The sequence below is a fragment of the Heptranchias perlo genome, chromosome 10 (assembly GCF_035084215.1).
Source record: "Heptranchias perlo isolate sHepPer1 chromosome 10, sHepPer1.hap1, whole genome shotgun sequence".
NCBI lineage: Eukaryota > Metazoa > Chordata > Chondrichthyes > Hexanchiformes > Hexanchidae > Heptranchias > Heptranchias perlo.
Genome location: NC_090334.1, coordinates 72,002,271 through 72,018,795, shown reverse-complemented (window position 1 = coordinate 72,018,795; position 16,525 = coordinate 72,002,271). Strand labels below are relative to the sequence as shown.

General features: G+C 42.8%; 1 protein-coding gene across 1 annotated transcript in view; it reads right to left on the bottom strand.

The window, feature by feature from the left end:
* Positions 1-3,619: 3,619 nt before the first annotated feature.
* The window catches only part of LOC137326682 (latent-transforming growth factor beta-binding protein 2-like), a 607,725-nt gene continuing 594,819 nt past the window's right edge, over positions 3,620-16,525 (bottom strand). Inside the window, exons 36-37 of the mRNA XM_067992000.1 lie at positions 12,325-12,474; positions 3,620-11,419 (exon numbers count right to left, since the gene is read on the bottom strand). Of these exons, the coding sequence (XP_067848101.1) occupies positions 11,259-11,419; positions 12,325-12,474 (311 nt within the window). The 3' untranslated portion in view covers positions 3,620-11,258. The remainder of the gene's footprint in view (positions 11,420-12,324; positions 12,475-16,525) is intronic.

Below are 16,525 nucleotides of genomic sequence, written 5' to 3'. Positions count from 1 at the left end.
TTAAGGGAATCAAGGGATACGGGGATCGGGTGGAAAAGTGGAGTTGAAGTCGAAGATCAGCCATGATCTTATTAAATGGCAGAGCAGGCTCGCGGGGCCGTATGGCCAACTCCTGCTCCTATTTCTTATGTTCTTCCTCATGGGGTCGTCTTTGACTTCTGGCCGGCCCGCCCTTCCGATGGTGAAGAGGCGACTGCGATTTTGAGGCCGTGGCATCATTTAAATTTGGCAGGCGAGCTGTGGCTACTAAACAGCCATCCTGATGCAGCTCGCCGCTCCTTGGCCTTAATAACGTCAGCCAGCTGGGATGCAGACAGAGGCCCACAGATAACTTGGGGAGGGGAGACGCAATGCTGCGGTGGGGTGAGGCTGGGCCAGCTGCGACCCTTACTATTCTTGTGGAACTAGGAGGAGCATGCTTGTTGCTTTCAGCTCCAAGAAAAAAATCAATTTTTTTCTGACCAGAACGCCAGTACACACGGGCGGAGTATGCTCATCGCAAGCTCCCTCCATATGTCCTTTGAGATTGCGATGGGGGTTCTAACTACGTCATTAGGACCCTGATTTGCATAGGGAAGAGGCTGACTGCTTGTTTCAAGCAGGTGCTTTGGCTGCCCAGCGATAGGCCTCTGTGAAAGTTACAGCAGGGCCATCGTTGGGGTTAACACTACCAACCTAATTTTTAGGCCCGTACCAACCCGTTAATGCCGATTTTCCCAAGTGAAAATCAACCCCACAGTTTTCTGCTTTCCCTCTTTTTCCCTATTACTACAGACTTCCCACAGATGCAGTGCCTTTCATCCCCCCCACCCACCGCCCCCGCCCCATTCCACCAGACAACTAACCTGAGCACTTTTCTTTCCAATCACTTCGCCCACCATGATTTTCTTGGGAGCATCACAATACAGACACTCCCCACCCACCCGGAAGTCATGTAATCTCCTGGGAGAGGCAAAAAAACATTAAAACCGAGGCCAATTAGGGGGACAAAAACTGGAAAATTCCTCTCTGACCTCCTCTTAGGCGAGACCCCCTTAGGTAATTGAAACTAGTCCAGGCAAATATAAAAACTCAACTTTCTTCATTGAGACAACTGACGTGCATAAAATCTTTTATTCTGTGCTTGTTGAATGGAAATGTATCTGGGTGATACATTAAAAATGACCAACTTCAAATTGTGTGCAGATGACGACTGAAAAGACAACTGTGGCAAAACCTTCAAAGTGTGTGAAATGATCAAAGAATTGGAGGACATGAGTACAAAATTAACGAGTGTCCAACAAGACAATGACTGGTCTCTGAATTAATTTATTAATGTGTAGTTTTTTTTGTTTTGCCAGCATGTTTGTTGGAAATATTGGTGTGCAAACTGTTAATATTCTCTTTTGCTAGTTCATCCTAGATGAACCTATATACTGTCCAAATTACCTTTGAGAGGCAAAGTAACAATTATTTTCTTGTCATTGCAATGATTTCATTTTGTAAAGAAACATCACTTTTTACAGATTCAAATAGTAGAAGCAGTGGGAGGTGAAGCCATGGAATATATAAAGCACAGGATGAGAAAAGGACACTTGACATGCACACTATTCTGTGTACAGTTGGCTCCACTGTGGACTTTGCTGGGAAAAAAATGGATAATTTAATTGCAAATAAGTTATTTTATTTGGGTAGTGAGTTCAGAATTGGAGGACTGGGATATAATATTCTTAAACAAGAAGAGATAAAAGAATATTATTCCCCCATTGAGTGTCCATGTGGAATAAATACTGCGCATAAGCAACAGCAGTTAAAAGGCTGAATGAATTTATGGCTAGCAATGGTGTATAGAATATGAATGTTCCTGGGACTGGAAATGTTAAGGATGAATAATGTAAGATGTGAGATTGACAGTACTCTCGACTTTTGGTTAATTTAGCTTTGGGGCGCAGAGAGAAACTTTGCGAAACCTTTCGAAAACTACACATATTCCAACGACATGCTTACCTATGATGTGTCAGTGGTAAGAATAACTTATTTTGGCTTACAGACAAATGTCTTTGAGCTGTTTCTCAAAACTTAGTTCAGTCTTGTTACTACATCATTACTGGCTAGATGTGTTCTGCAAATGGTCAGTAATCTCACACAAATCCTTTCTCTTTGCATATATCATAGTATTATAGTGTGGTACAGCACAGAAGGAGACCATTCGGCCCATCGTGCCTGTGCCGGCACTTTGAAAGAGCTACCCAATTAGTCCCATTCCCCTGCTCTTTCCCCATAGCCCTGTAAATTTTTTCCCTTCAAGTATTTATCCAATTCCTTTTTGAAAGTTACTATTGAATCTGTTTCCACCACCCTTTCAGGCAGTGCATCCCAGATCATAACAACTCGCTGCTTTAAAAAAATGTTTCCTCATGTCGCCTCTGGTTCTTTTGCCAATCGTCCTAGATCTGTGTCCTGATTACCGACCCTTCTGCCACTGGAAACAGTTTCTCCTTAGTCACTATCAAAAATGTTAATGATTTTGAACACCTCTATCAAATCTGCTTTTAGCCTTCTCTGCTGTAAGGAGAACAACCCCATCTTTTTTGTCCCTAATCGGCCCCACCTTTCCTTTGACTACCCTTTTACTATTTATGAGTTTATGAAAGACTTTTGGGTTTCCTTTTATGCTAGCTGCTAATCCATTCTTATTAAATTGCAGAAAATCTCTGGTAAGACATCTATGGAGAAAAGCTGACACTCAATGCACTCTGATACAACAATCACTTACCTGCAGCTCCTACAGTTTGCACTTCTCGGTATCTGAATCATTTTAAAGGCTGATGAACAAGTTTCTATCGTCGTCCCCCTGGCGCAGTACTCCCATGTCACACAGAAGTTGTGCTTTTGGCATGCCAATGGCTTTATAAATGAGCTTGCCTTGCGTTATGGCAGAAGTACCACCTCTAGAGCGCAACTATAGAGTAACTGGTCCCATGGATTTTCAGGGCAAGGTAAATAAGTTGCACCAATGATTTTTATGCAGTTAGTTGCATTATGTAATTTGATGAAGTAATATGGAAAATGAAGCAGTTGGTTCTAGTTCTATCACACTCACGGCACTAGAGGCACATATAGGTCATCCACCTGTCCCAGGAGGCCAGGAATCCTGTTTGAAGTCAGCCTGCTTCAGGAAGGGTTGTCTGGGCCCCCTCTTGAGAGAAATGTCAGTCACCCACTCCGGTTTTGTAAATGGGCCAAAATAATAGTTCAGTTGGCAAAAATCTTTGGGGGTCCAAACCGCATCCCAGACGTGGACCCCAGTGAGCCCTACAATTGCCATTCTGGGTGTACTAGCCAATGATCCCCCAATTGCCATTTCGCAGGCTGGGGATGCAGGAATGTTCTGTCTCAATGCCCTTCTTTAGGGTGGGCAGAGGATCTGTCCCCAGCAAAAGCCACAAAACTACTGGGCCAAGCCAGAATTATGGCTGGAGTGCCCTGGGATGGGATAAGGACTTTTGGCCCAAGAATTTCAATACAACGGTGGAAAAAAAGTTTTGCATCATTTTGAAACCACATACGTAAAAGCTACAATTGCTACATTATAAAGAGCAAAAGAAAAACCCCGCATGCAAAAGAAAGACAGAGAATGTTGTGGAGTTACAGCCAGTTTTATTTCCAAGGATGAAAGTGATAAATTCATGCCTGATGGAGTGGTTGACTTTTCTAGACAACAGCATATTTTTAGAACAGTGACACTTTCTATGGGCAGTGCCAACCCACACCAGGTGTCTAGGCAATGTAATATTTGATGCAATAACTGGAACCAATTGGAAGGCACACATGACAGGTTGTATCAGGTTCTAGCTAATGCCAGTAAGTGGCATTTCTTGTGGAAGCAGCATTCCACCTCATGGGAAAATCCGGTACTGCAGTCATCTTGACCAGTATCAAATGTGTCCTTCGTCAACTGAGCAAGCTAGGTGTTGGAAGCTCTGGAGGATGTCCAGTACTTTCCCTAGCATGCACTGATTCCCACATCACCTCTGGTATTCTATGCAAGCAAATCAGCTACTGAACGTTAATCCGTTCACCTATATTTGATTTGCCTCTTTTTGCAATGCATTTGAAGCAGAATGTATGTCAGTACAGAAATCAGGTTCAGACACATCTGCTCTGATTTCAAATGAATTTTACACAATACAAATCATCCTCATTCCTCCACACCTTGGTTTCATGATTCCAGATGTTGGGAATGGATGGGAGAAGGATTTCACTGCTGCTGAAAAATTCCTGGGAACACGACCGCTTCTTTGTAGCAGCTGTTTTATTCTTCAAACAATGCAGACTTATGGGCTTCGTTCAGTGTTTGTAGTTTGCATGACAACTGATAAATAGTTATAAATACCAGAAATCAACCAATACCAGATCCTAGGTTACCAGATTGACAGCAAAGATACTGGCTGAGAAGGGATCATTAAAGCAAGTGATTTTCTGATCAAAAGGGTAAGCTTTCTGATGCGCTTGGTCTTCAGGTTGCACAGCCCAAGTACCAATAAAGTCAAATCTCAGTGCAAACCTGATAATAATTAGACCAATGTACCGTATATGTTTTTAAGTTCCATTTAATACACCTATAATAAATGACTGTAGGATAATGAGTAGTGTTAATGAGAATAACCTATAATCTAAATATTGTAGCTTTGAGATTAAAACAGTATAGCCAAAGGAATCATGATGCAATTCCTTTACAATGAATATACTAGAGAATGATTAAAATTCCCATATAAATCATTGTAGTGCTCTCAGCTATATGGATACTTAAATGGTAATTTTTCTTTATGCTCCTAGTAGGGAGCTTCATCCACTAAGGGCACCTATCAAGAATTCAGATGCTTAGGGTTTTCTGACCACTATTTTAAAGCAATGCAAGGTTGGGAAATTACAACATTAGTCTCAACCCATAGTGACTGGGAAATATGTGGTATTGGTTGATTCCTAACAAATACCCAAAACTGCTCCACAGGGCAGAGAATTTGCACTTTATATGGTACAGTGTAGAAAATGCTTCTTAAAAGTTACATTCTGCAACAGTATACAGAAATAAAATGAAATATGGCTAAGGCACTTAACACTTCAAATTTTCAGCATGAGATATTAGAATTAATGACCAAATAAGAGGAATGCAGTCGGAACTGAAAACAGTTACAATGTTATTACTATATAACTAACCTTTACCTTGCCTAAAACATTAAATACATTGTATTTTGTATATAAATCTGTACAAAACATATGCTCCTTTGTTTTTGAGAATGATAACTTGTATCCACAAAACATGTACAGGAATCAGGTGTTGTCACTTTACAGACGTTTTAGTAGCAAGTATGATTTACAAGATATACCAGAGCTTATTATTATGTTATAAAAAAACAAAATACACACATAAAGAAAAAAAATCATGTGTTTTCTTTACTTGAGATTTTCAATAATGTCTCTGTCCTTTGTTTAGCACTGGTTAGACCTGGGGGAGGATTCGCGACATATTCATTTTATGTGCAAGACTTTTGGATTTGAATGCAGGTTAATATATAGGCGGTAGTCTTCAAGAAACTATCTGGACAGCTCATTCACCACACTGAGATGCACAGGTGTGTGTGCGTGTTAATTTTGTACACATCATTGTGCTCCTTAAATTATAAACTGTTACAATTATGTAGAAAATCTTACTGTAACTTTAAAAAGAATAATTTGGTTCCACCAGTGACTCACCAAGTTTACTCAGTGAGTTGCTGGGCCATATTTGATCCCCTTTCCGTGCTACTTTAGCTGATCTCAGCATGGGCAGTCACAGGAGCTCTGCAATTGGTCTCAGTGTCCCTTGGTTAGGGGGAGAAAAGTAGCCAGAGTTTCCACTCCATATCCAGCAGCATGTGCTGGAAGTTCATTGGGTGAAGGCAGGATCAGGCTAAACTGTGATGCCCCATTGTTGAATAGCTTGACAGCACTCAGCTTTAAGCATGAAGAATGGTTACCTCAACTAGGTATGGGAGAGTGCCTGGAGTCATAGCCCAACATGGAATCAACACCTTCAAGAGAGGAACTGAGGGGAGAAGAGAAAATTGGTGAGGAAAAAAAAGTGAATTTAAGTCATGTTCAGGGCAGCTGAGGTACATTTTCAAAGCAAAATAATAATGAAATTAAAGTGCATCCTTAAACTAATAGCATCCTTTAAAAAAAAACAGGCAAGTAAAGGATTCTGTATTAAAATCCAATTCTGAAATACACAAAATAATACACACTCTGTTTACTGCAAATTTGTGTTGCTCCCTTCTTGTTACATGAAGTTTTCCAAAGGATGTCCTCAAACATTGAACAGATAATGTGAAGGTTATGATTGATTCAACTTATGAACAATTTTTAGTAATTTTTGTTTGTGCTGGTCAGAACTTCCCTCTGGCTGCATTCTATAAAGAAAATCTTAAGTTTTCTTTTGAATTAGTTATCAACAATTGCGAATACAATGCATGGAACATTTACGTAATTCAAGGTGCTAAAGTACTTTTAATCAAATGAACCGAGGACAACAGCAGCAGCAGCTGATACTGCACAACATGTTTCTGCCATCTTATCGTATCAGCAGTGGAACAGCTTACTTGAGGCCATGGAAGCATTTTCAAATAGGATGATATCATTTCAGGCACATATTCAGGAATCAAAACTTTAGAAGATTACAGTTTTAATAAATGACCCACTTAAATGCATTTTTCTTTCTTTAGTGATTTAGGCAGTGGATTAACTTCAAGCTAAATTTCTATGTGTAAATCAATGGGTATATGCCTCAATCTGGCAAATCACCAGGAGTCAGAGCCTAAACTTATCTACTATAATTTTTGCTACTGCCTGTTAAGATTTTAGACACTAACAATGATTGTTTAGGCTAAGACCTTATCTGAATTTTTTTTTAAAAATTCAGAATTTCACTTCAGAAGTCCTTCACCACAGTAAGAAAATCTGGAAAAAGTATGGTTTTGTATGGAAGGAGAACTCCTGAAAGTTACTTACTTCATGTATTAAATGCATAGATATACTGGTCTCCAAGATTTGAAGCTGGGTGGGGAGGGACAGGTAGCTTCAACATTTAAAGAACAGCACATGGAAACTGCTGAAAGATAGAAAACGACATACCGAACCTTGAATATATATGATTACTGAGTTATAGATAGTGCATGCCTTCTGTTCGGAGGGGCGGTGGGGAGCAAAGTGCAAGTTGCAGATTAGCACTGTGAAACAGGATCCAGCTTGCAGACCGCTGCACTTACCATTCTCCTCCAACTTCTAATATAAACTGAATGTTAACTCTTGGTGTTTCATTGAGCAGGCACCCATTGAAATGCAGGCTGATCCCAAGCAAACCCAGTTCCTTCATGCTGCCGCTATGAGATACACTTCACTTTTATCCAGGTCTCTGGGAATCCACCTGCCTGGGATCTATACCCATTTTTAATGAGGCAGTAAGAACTCAACACAGTTCTTGTCTGTACAATCTTTGCACGTTGGTCTACAACTCAGTCCAGTATCAAATGAAACTTTTCACCGACAGAAAGTAAATTTAGTGAAGTTTTACATTAACCAAGAAATGGAGTTTGAAATTCAAAAAAATTTGTAAATGGGTGATGTTTCACTTGTGAAATTTAATTTGCATCGCCTTTATAATGTAATAGCCAAATGGAATTCGAAAAGAGTTATTAAAATGTAATCAGGTTTGCAAAAGGAATGATCTATTTAGACAACATTGGCTTGGTAACTATATACATCTCGGCAGTTTTTTTATCAGCAGTGAAAAGTGGATCTTTGTGTCACAGAGTTAATTCCTCGACACATTTCCACTTCCTGTATCACTACTGCTAGTTATCAGTCCCTCTCCCTTCCAAACAACCCCTTCAAACAGAAAGCAATAGTAACAGAGTTCTAACCCAAATAAGGGTAATTCTTCTGAATTTGAATTCCTGGTGTTGAAGCCCATTGACAGTGTATATTGGGAATTGGGAGTAGTCGCCATGATTTTCCATCTGTTAATATTAATGGATGGATAATCATACGTGCCTGTGAGGAGAAACTCTAGGAGTGCAAATTTGTAAAATTATCCCTGTAGATTTTTTACACAATGAAACCAGTCACCACTTTTTTCACTGAAAATTATTAGAATTCATTGAAATATTTTGCTTATGTCTCCTTCTGAAGGGAGGTGTGAACACATGCATCTGACTGATAATGACAACACAATGATAGCTAATTTTTTTTTTAAAAAGGAAAGTGGGCAGAAACTGACAATAAAAATAAATATTTGTAGATTTAATTTAAAGAGATGAGCTCAGAAATTATGCTGTGTGACATTAGCATCAGAATACTTAATGTGCTGGTATGAAATTACATTGTGCTTTTACAAAAATGGATTAAATGGTGGACAAGATAATTTCATACAAGCGTGCTCAGTGGTTCCATGTTAATATTGCACCGTGTTATTTCTGGGATATTTTGTGGAAAATAACAAAGTTATAAGCAGGAGATGATAACAGTGCAATCCTATTGGCACATTTTCATGAAGCATGGGAAACTTTAGTCTGATACAGCGCTGATAGCTTGTTGATTTGCTGGAATGCTTTCAAATCATCAGCAAAGTGATGGAAGGTGTTGCCCTTACCAATAACCTGCTCACCGATGCTCAGTTTGGGTTCCGCCAGGACCACTTGGCTCTAGACCTCATTACAGCCTCAGTCCAAACATGGACAAAAGAGCTGAATTTCAGAGGTGAGGTGTGAGTGACTGCCCTTGACATCAAGGCAGCATTTGACTGAGTGTGGCACCAAGGAGCCCTGGTAAAATTGAAGTCAATGGGAATCAGGGGGAAAACTCTCCAATGGCTGGAGTCATACCTAGCACAAAGGAAGATGGTAGTGCTTGTTGGAGGCCAATCATCTCAGCCCCAGGGCATTGCTGCAGGAGTTCCTCAGCCCAACCATCTTCAGCTGCTTCATCAATGACCTTCCCTCCATCATAAGGTCAGAAATGGGGATGTTCGCTGATGATTGCAGTGTTCAGTTCCATTTGCAACCCCTCAAATAATGAAGCAGTCCGAGCCTGCATGCCGCAAGACCCGGACAACATCCACACTTGGGCTCATAAGTGGCAAGTAACATTCGCGCCAGACAAGTGCCAGGCAATGACCATCTCCCAACAAGAGCGAGTCTAACCACCTCCACTTGACATTCAACGGCGTTACCATCGCCGAATCCCCCACCATCAACATCCTGGGGGTCACCATTGACCAGAAACTTAACTGGACTAGCCATATAAATACTGTGGCTACAAGAGCAGGTCAGAGGCTGGGTATTCTGCGGCGAGTGACTCACCTCCTGACTCCCCAAAGCCTTTCCACCATGTACAAGGCACAAGTCAGGAGTGTGATGGAATACTCTCCACTTGCCTGGATGAGTGTAGCTCCGACAACACTCAAGAAGCTCGACACCATCCAGGACAAAGCAGCCCGCTTGACTGGCACCCCATCCACCACCCTAAACATTCACTCCCTTAACCACCGGCGCACAGTGGCTGCAGTGTGTACCATCCACAGGATGCACTGCAGCAACTCGCCAAGGCTTCTTCGACAGCACCTCCCAAACTCGCGACCTCTACCACCTAGAAGGACAAGAGCAGCAGGTACATGGGAACAACACCACCTGCACGTTCCCCTCCAAGTCACACACCATCACGACTTGGAAATATATCACCGTTCCTTCATCGTCGCTGGGTCAAAATCCTGGAACTCCCTTCCTAACAGCACTGTGGGAGAACCATCACCATATGGACTGCAGCGGTTCAAGAAGGCGGTTCACCACCACCTTCTCAAGGGCAATTAGGGATGAGCAATAAATGCCGGCCTCGCCAGCGACGCCCACATCTCATGAACGAATAAAAATAAAATCACTATCTCATTTAGCCATGAATGGCAATTAAATCTCTGCGAAGATTTCAAGAGGTAATGTGGCCGATTTTCACTTGTTACGCCTGGCATTAATGGGATGGTAACAGCCTTAAAATGGGGTCGGTAGCTTTGTCCGGTTAACATGATGATGTGGCTGGTGCCATTTTGAAAGGGGCCTGCTGCGTCCACCTTTCTCAGGCTTATTTCAATATGCAAGTCAGGGTACTAGAACCCCTGATTGCCATTTTAGGTTGGAAACGGTTGAGTGTGTGCTGTGCATGCTCCAATCATTTCCATCAGAGATAAGAACATAAAAGGCCAAGCAGTGTGAAATCCAGGCCCCACAAAATAATCTGGGACCTCCCTTCCTCGATCTTGCCCCCCCCACCCGCACTTACCTTGATGGTGGCCAAGGCGGCCAGAAATAGGCCTGCCTTAATCTGGTGAGTTGCCCGTTTGGTGCCCAGCAGCTTGCCAGCCCAATTTGATGAGGCCGGTGCCTCAAAATCGTGGCCGCCTCTTCACTGCGGGTTCAGGTGATTGACTAACATGCCCCAAAAGTCAAAATCGAATCCAATGATTTTTGTGTCATAGAAGCTGTACTTTGTTACGTTAATAATATACTGAAGAGTATTCATCATGTGCAGAAATATCTAATGGCAGAATACCAGTACTGCACTGTATTTTTCCATGTCAACTCCCTGATCACTGGGATTTTGAATATATCTAATTACACTCCTTTTGAAATCCTATATATAACAAGTGTACCAAAATGCACAGGAACTTTTAAAAAAAATAGGAAACATTTTATTTTAAAAACAGTAAGCATGTGAGCACTACCTGTTCTTACTATTATTTCTTCCTGTTTAAAACAACAAATACTTCATAGCAATGTGCAATAAGCAATAATTTACTTATTTTAATCTTTTGCTTAAGCAGATGAAGATTCAGATATTCATCACTATCTTGATGCCAATTATTTCAAAGCCACTCAGGGTGTCTACAAGTAACATAGCGCCTTCACACAGTCTTATTAATCTCAACCCATTGTATGCTACTTGCACTTTGCATTGCCTCTGTATTTGTTTTCAAATGTAATACTTCAATCAAGCATTTTTTAAAGTCATAGACATAAATTATAGATATAGATGTTGGACTAGTGGATTTGTAGAGTCCTAGTGTGTCATTGAACACTTACTCTCATTTATATAACAAAATTGATAATCCCAAGTAAAATAAACATGCTTTTTCCTTAAAAAAAATCACCAAGTGCTTCCTCATCCCTTCCCAGGCGACAGTGTTCAGATTCCTACTGATATCCTACTTCTGTTTCCGGTATACAGTCATTAGGATTCTGGGAAAGTATGTAGCCTGGTAAACAGATGCATTTATATGATCCCTCTGTGTTCTCACAGTTTGCATTCCTGCAGAGTGGTATCCTGTCACTCAGATCCTCACATTCATTAATATCTGAAATGCAGTAAAGAGGATAAATACAATCATTTCAACTCATTGAGAAAATGTTTTATACAGTTGGCTATAAGGTTTTAGTTACAGGAAGTGGCTTTTTTATGGAATGCATTTGTTTTAATTTTTCACCAATTTTCTCCCTTTACCTCCTGAAGCACTGACTACTTGCTGGGGTGTGGATCCTTGAAGAGAGTGTTGGCTGCTATTTGACTGCAAGAACCTTACAGGTCAAGCTTGATCTTATCCTCAACTCATGCCTATACACGATCAGGAGACAACCCTGACCCCTCTCTAATCTAGGGGTGCTGAGGTCAATTCCCAATGCCCTACCAGCCCCATGCTGAGATCAACTAGCACTGTATTTGTTTTCAATAATTAATTTGCTAGGTGATGCAGTGAGATAGATCTTGGTCCTTTGACGGAAGGGCTATGGGTTAAAATCCAATCCAGGCAGCGAATTAGGGTTTACTCTCAGGTCAACTATAAAAATGGAGATGCGCAGCAGTGTTAGAACATAGGTTTACAAACATTTTTGGCCATGTACCGCCAAAAGCTTTCTTATTTTCTTGGGCCCCATTAGCTCAGTACAACAGCCTCTTAATCAGCCTGGTTTCTTTTTGTTCAGATTGTCACCTTCTGCAAGGGAACCGTCACCTGAAGAAAACAGCACTCCAACCTTGGGGCGGTGGGGGGGGCCGTGTCAACAATGGTACCAATGAGAGGACCAGCTCTATTCAGCAGAAATGCATTTGATGATCGATCAGAAAGCAGAACTGATAAAAGCCACAGAGAAGTCTGTAGCCCACACTTCCAAATGAAGGAGAATGGTCGGTGGTCAGAGGTAGCAGTGTGAGCAAAAAAGGGAAGTGGGAAAATAGATTACTCTAAAGCAAGAGTTCACTCACCTACACAAGTCATTTTAGCCATATCAAGTTCAAACCCATCAAAACAATCGCAGGTGTATCCTTCCCGCACTCGAACACATCGCCCATTTTCACAGCCATTCAGAATTCCGCACTCTTCTGCTTGTAAGCCTTCAAAGCTACTGTAACGATCTGGGAAAATACAATCAAAAGAACATAGAACTAGAAAAGCTTCAGGCATTCCTAGTAAGATTAGACAATACCATCTTTGAACCTACTCCCAGCTCCCACTGAGTTCTGCCCTGCCATCCAACTCTAATACTGAATTTTGCCAATGCATCACACTGACACCAAGGGTTATGGACATTCACCCACTGTGATGGATATGACAAGGGCCTGTTATGTTAAAAAATCTGTAAAATATTTGAAATGAAGTATTAACAGATTTATTTGTTCATGGAATGTGGGCGTCGCTGGCAAGGCCAGCATTTATTGCCCATCCTCACTTGCCCTTGAGAAGGTGGTGGTGAGCCGCCTTCTTGAATCGCTGCAGTCCGTGTGGTGAAGGTTCTCCCACATTGCTGTTAGGAAGGGAGTTCCAGGATTTTGACCCAGCAATAATGAAGGAACAGCGATATATTTCCAAGTCGGGATGGTGTGTGACTTGGAGGGGAACGTGCAGGTGGTGTTGTTCCCATATGCCTGCTGCGCTTGTCCTTCTAAGTGGGAGGTGCTGTCAAAGAAGCCTTGGCGAGTTGCTGCAGTGCATCCTGTAGATGGTACACGCTGCAGCTACGGTGCGCTGGTGGTGAAGGGAATGAATGTTTAGTGTGGTGGACGGGGTACCAATCAAGCGGGCTGCTTTGTCCTGGACAATGTCGAGCTTCTTGAGTGTTGTTGGAACTGCACTCATCCAGGCAAGTGGAGAGTATTCCATCACACTCCTGACTTGTGCCTTGTAGATGGTGGAACGGCTTTGGGGAGTCAGGAGGTGAGTCACTCGCCGCAGAATACCCAGCCTCTGACCTGCTCTTGTCGCCACAGTATTTATGTGGCTGGTCCAGTTAAGTTTATGGTCAATGGTGACCCCCAGGATGTTAATGGTGGGGGATTCGGTGATGATAATGCCGTTGAATGTCAAGGGGAGGTGATTAGACTCTTTCTTGTTGGAGATGGTCATTGCCTGGCACTTGCTGGTGCGAATGTTATTTGCCACTTATCAGCCCAAGCCTGGCTGTTGTCCAGGTCTTGCTGCACTCGGGCTCGGACTGCTTCATTATCTGAGGGGTTGGAAATAGAACTGAACACTGTGCAATCATCAGCCAATATCCCCATTTCTGATCTTATGATGGAGGGAAGGTCATTGATGAAGCAGCTGAAGATGGTTGGGCCTAGAACACTGCCCTGAGGAACTCCTGCAGCAATGTCCTGGGGTGGAGATGATTGCCTCCAACAACCACTACCATCTTCCTTTGTGCGAGGTATGACTCCAGCCATTGGAGAGTTTTCCCCCTGATTCCTATTGACTTCAATTTTACAATTACAATTGCGTGTTCTATAGATCGGCTGTTTTTGTTCTCATTGTCACTTAACCTCTGCTGTCTGTTTGAGGCAACTGTCTCATAGCTCTATGGTTGTCACTTCCTCTGTAGTCATCTGCTGTCTCCTTCCTCATCCTGAACACCTCATTATTCATCTTGTTTAAGTACTTCACACCCCGAAGCTCCTTCCCATCTGTATTGTGCTCTCGATTTTCCCACATAAATAGATCATTATGGTTTTGACTTTCTCCCTTTCCAGCATCTATATTAGAATCATGTTTTACCAATTGGCACAGAAAATGTTCCTCTTATGAGATGTTTTATACATAATCAAATATTTTTCCACCAAATGGATAAATGAATAAATGACTTGTCCTTCCCTGGCAGGCATAACAATGGGAAATATGGAAATATTTAGCAACAAAATAAGAAGTGTCTTGAATATAATGTCCTTAGAAAGAATGGTGATAAAAAGGTTGAAAATAATTCTGGACATTTTCCATAGAACGTTCCCTCCTTGACACACTCAGACCAAAGTGTGCAGATAGTATTGAATCAGACAAAAATGCAGCATTAATTTTAAGTATATCTATTATATCAGAATACCTCTTTAAATTAATTTATTTCTTCTCAAAGCATCTAACTGTGTTGTGTAAAATAGTAGTTACAAATATAGAAAGTGACATCTGGTGGTAGAAAGAATGAATTACATCAAAATTATTTAAATTATTCAGCAAAGAACTTGGTGGGTAGGAAATTGGTGTGCGTTGTGCCTGTTTTTCAAAGTATGCCAATTAAGCAGGAGTTGGTCCCACTGCTAAATGCATTTTTTAAGCATCCCAGGCAGATGCCAAAAACAGGCGATTGTCCCTTGAATAGGTAAGTTAGGAGCCTAAAGCCTGTTAAAGAACCCATTTTTAACATTCATCACTGATAAGCAGGGCAGGCATTGGGCCTACATCATTCAGGATTCTTCAGCAGCCACCTGGCCGCCAACAAAAGGTAGTACGTTTTTTTAAAAAAAAACCTTTCCTGTTTCCACAGCAGTCCCAAAGACCTTGAGGGCTCGCTCGGTCCCCTCCTGATCACTTCCCTCCCTTGTAGAGCACAGACTCCCAGCTCCCTTTGTGCCCCCTTTCCCAATCACCTCACCCTCCTGATCGCCTCCCACCTCCCGATCGCCTCTCTCCTCCCGATCGCCTCCCACCTCCCGATCGTCTCCCTCCCCAATCGCCCCTCCTCTCCCGTCTCCCGATCGCATCCCTCTCCCGATCGTCTCCCTCCCCAATCGCCCCTCCTCTCCCGTCTCCCGATCGCATCCCTCTCCCAATCGTCTCCCTCCCCAATCGCCCCTCCACTCCCGTCTCCCGATCGCATCCCTCTCCCGATCGTCCCCCTCCCCCGATCGCCTCTCCCCCCCGATCGCCTCTCCCGATCGCCTCGCCCCTCTCCCGATCGCCTCGCCCCTCTCCCGATCGCCTCGCCCCTCTCCCGATCGCCTCTCCCCCCCGATCGCCTCTCCCCCTCTCCCGATCGCCTCGCCCCTCTCCCGATCGCCTCTCCCCCTCTCCCGATCGCCTCGCCCCTCTCCCGATCGCCTCTCCCCCTCTCCCGATCGCCTCGCCCCTCTCCCGATCGCCTCGCCCCTCTCCCGATCGCCTCGCCCCTCTCCCGATCGCCTCGCCCCTCTCCCGATCGCCTCTCCCCACTCCCTATCGCCTCCCCCTGAATTTATTTTTGCTAATAATGAATGGCAGCTGCCCTTCAGTGCCAATATGGCACTGCAGCCATATTATGGGGCAATCACCTGATTTACATTAAAGTTGTGGCCTCATTAGCATAGTTTATAGCTTGAGCACAGACTCCCAGCTCCCTTCGTGCTTATGCTCACATTGAAGTGGGTTAAGCACCTCAGGCACATTGTACACATCAGACCTCAGTGCCCAATTTTTCAGGAGCAGTTACCTGATGCGTTGAAACACACTAGATGCCTGCCATCATATTATCAGTTCTGGGAAGGGCCAGGGTAGCAGGCAGGAAGACCTCATGACTGTTATTAGGGTATTGTGCACAATTCAGTTCTTGTGGTCTGAGACCTATACATTCATGGAATTAAATGGTTGTTTTTATGGTCCTGGATGGCCCATGTTTACCATCAAAGATTCCTTGCACTTTTGGGAAACTTGCCACCTGTTAAAAGTGATGTGCCCACTCATGGTGCTGCCTCCTTTCCATGGGGAAAGTGATGAAAGTGTTTCCCTAGCAAACAATAGCAAATAAATGGAATGCTAAACACAGCAACCTTCCTTGCATCCAACTTGTGCAGCAGCACATTCACTTCACCACCTTTCAGACAGGATGTCAGGGCAGTGCTGCTACAGCACTTACCCACAGAATGTTTTATATCTCCACATTAGGTTTGTTTTCCCTAGCCTTTGGATTGGCACTTCATTCCCTCATGCAGCCTTTTGAAAAGCCGACAAATATTTCAAAACTATTTTAAGCCTTTTAACATTTTCTGGATATCCTGCCCACACATCAGTTCACCCCTTGCACTGGGCATTGTGCATAGGGGGCATATTCAAATTATTTACATAAGTTGCTATGACAGAGTTTAAACAATGTCATCTCTATACACTTATTGTGCACTGTGCAATGCAGTCCTGCTGGCACTGCGACCACCAATGATACGTCTACAATAA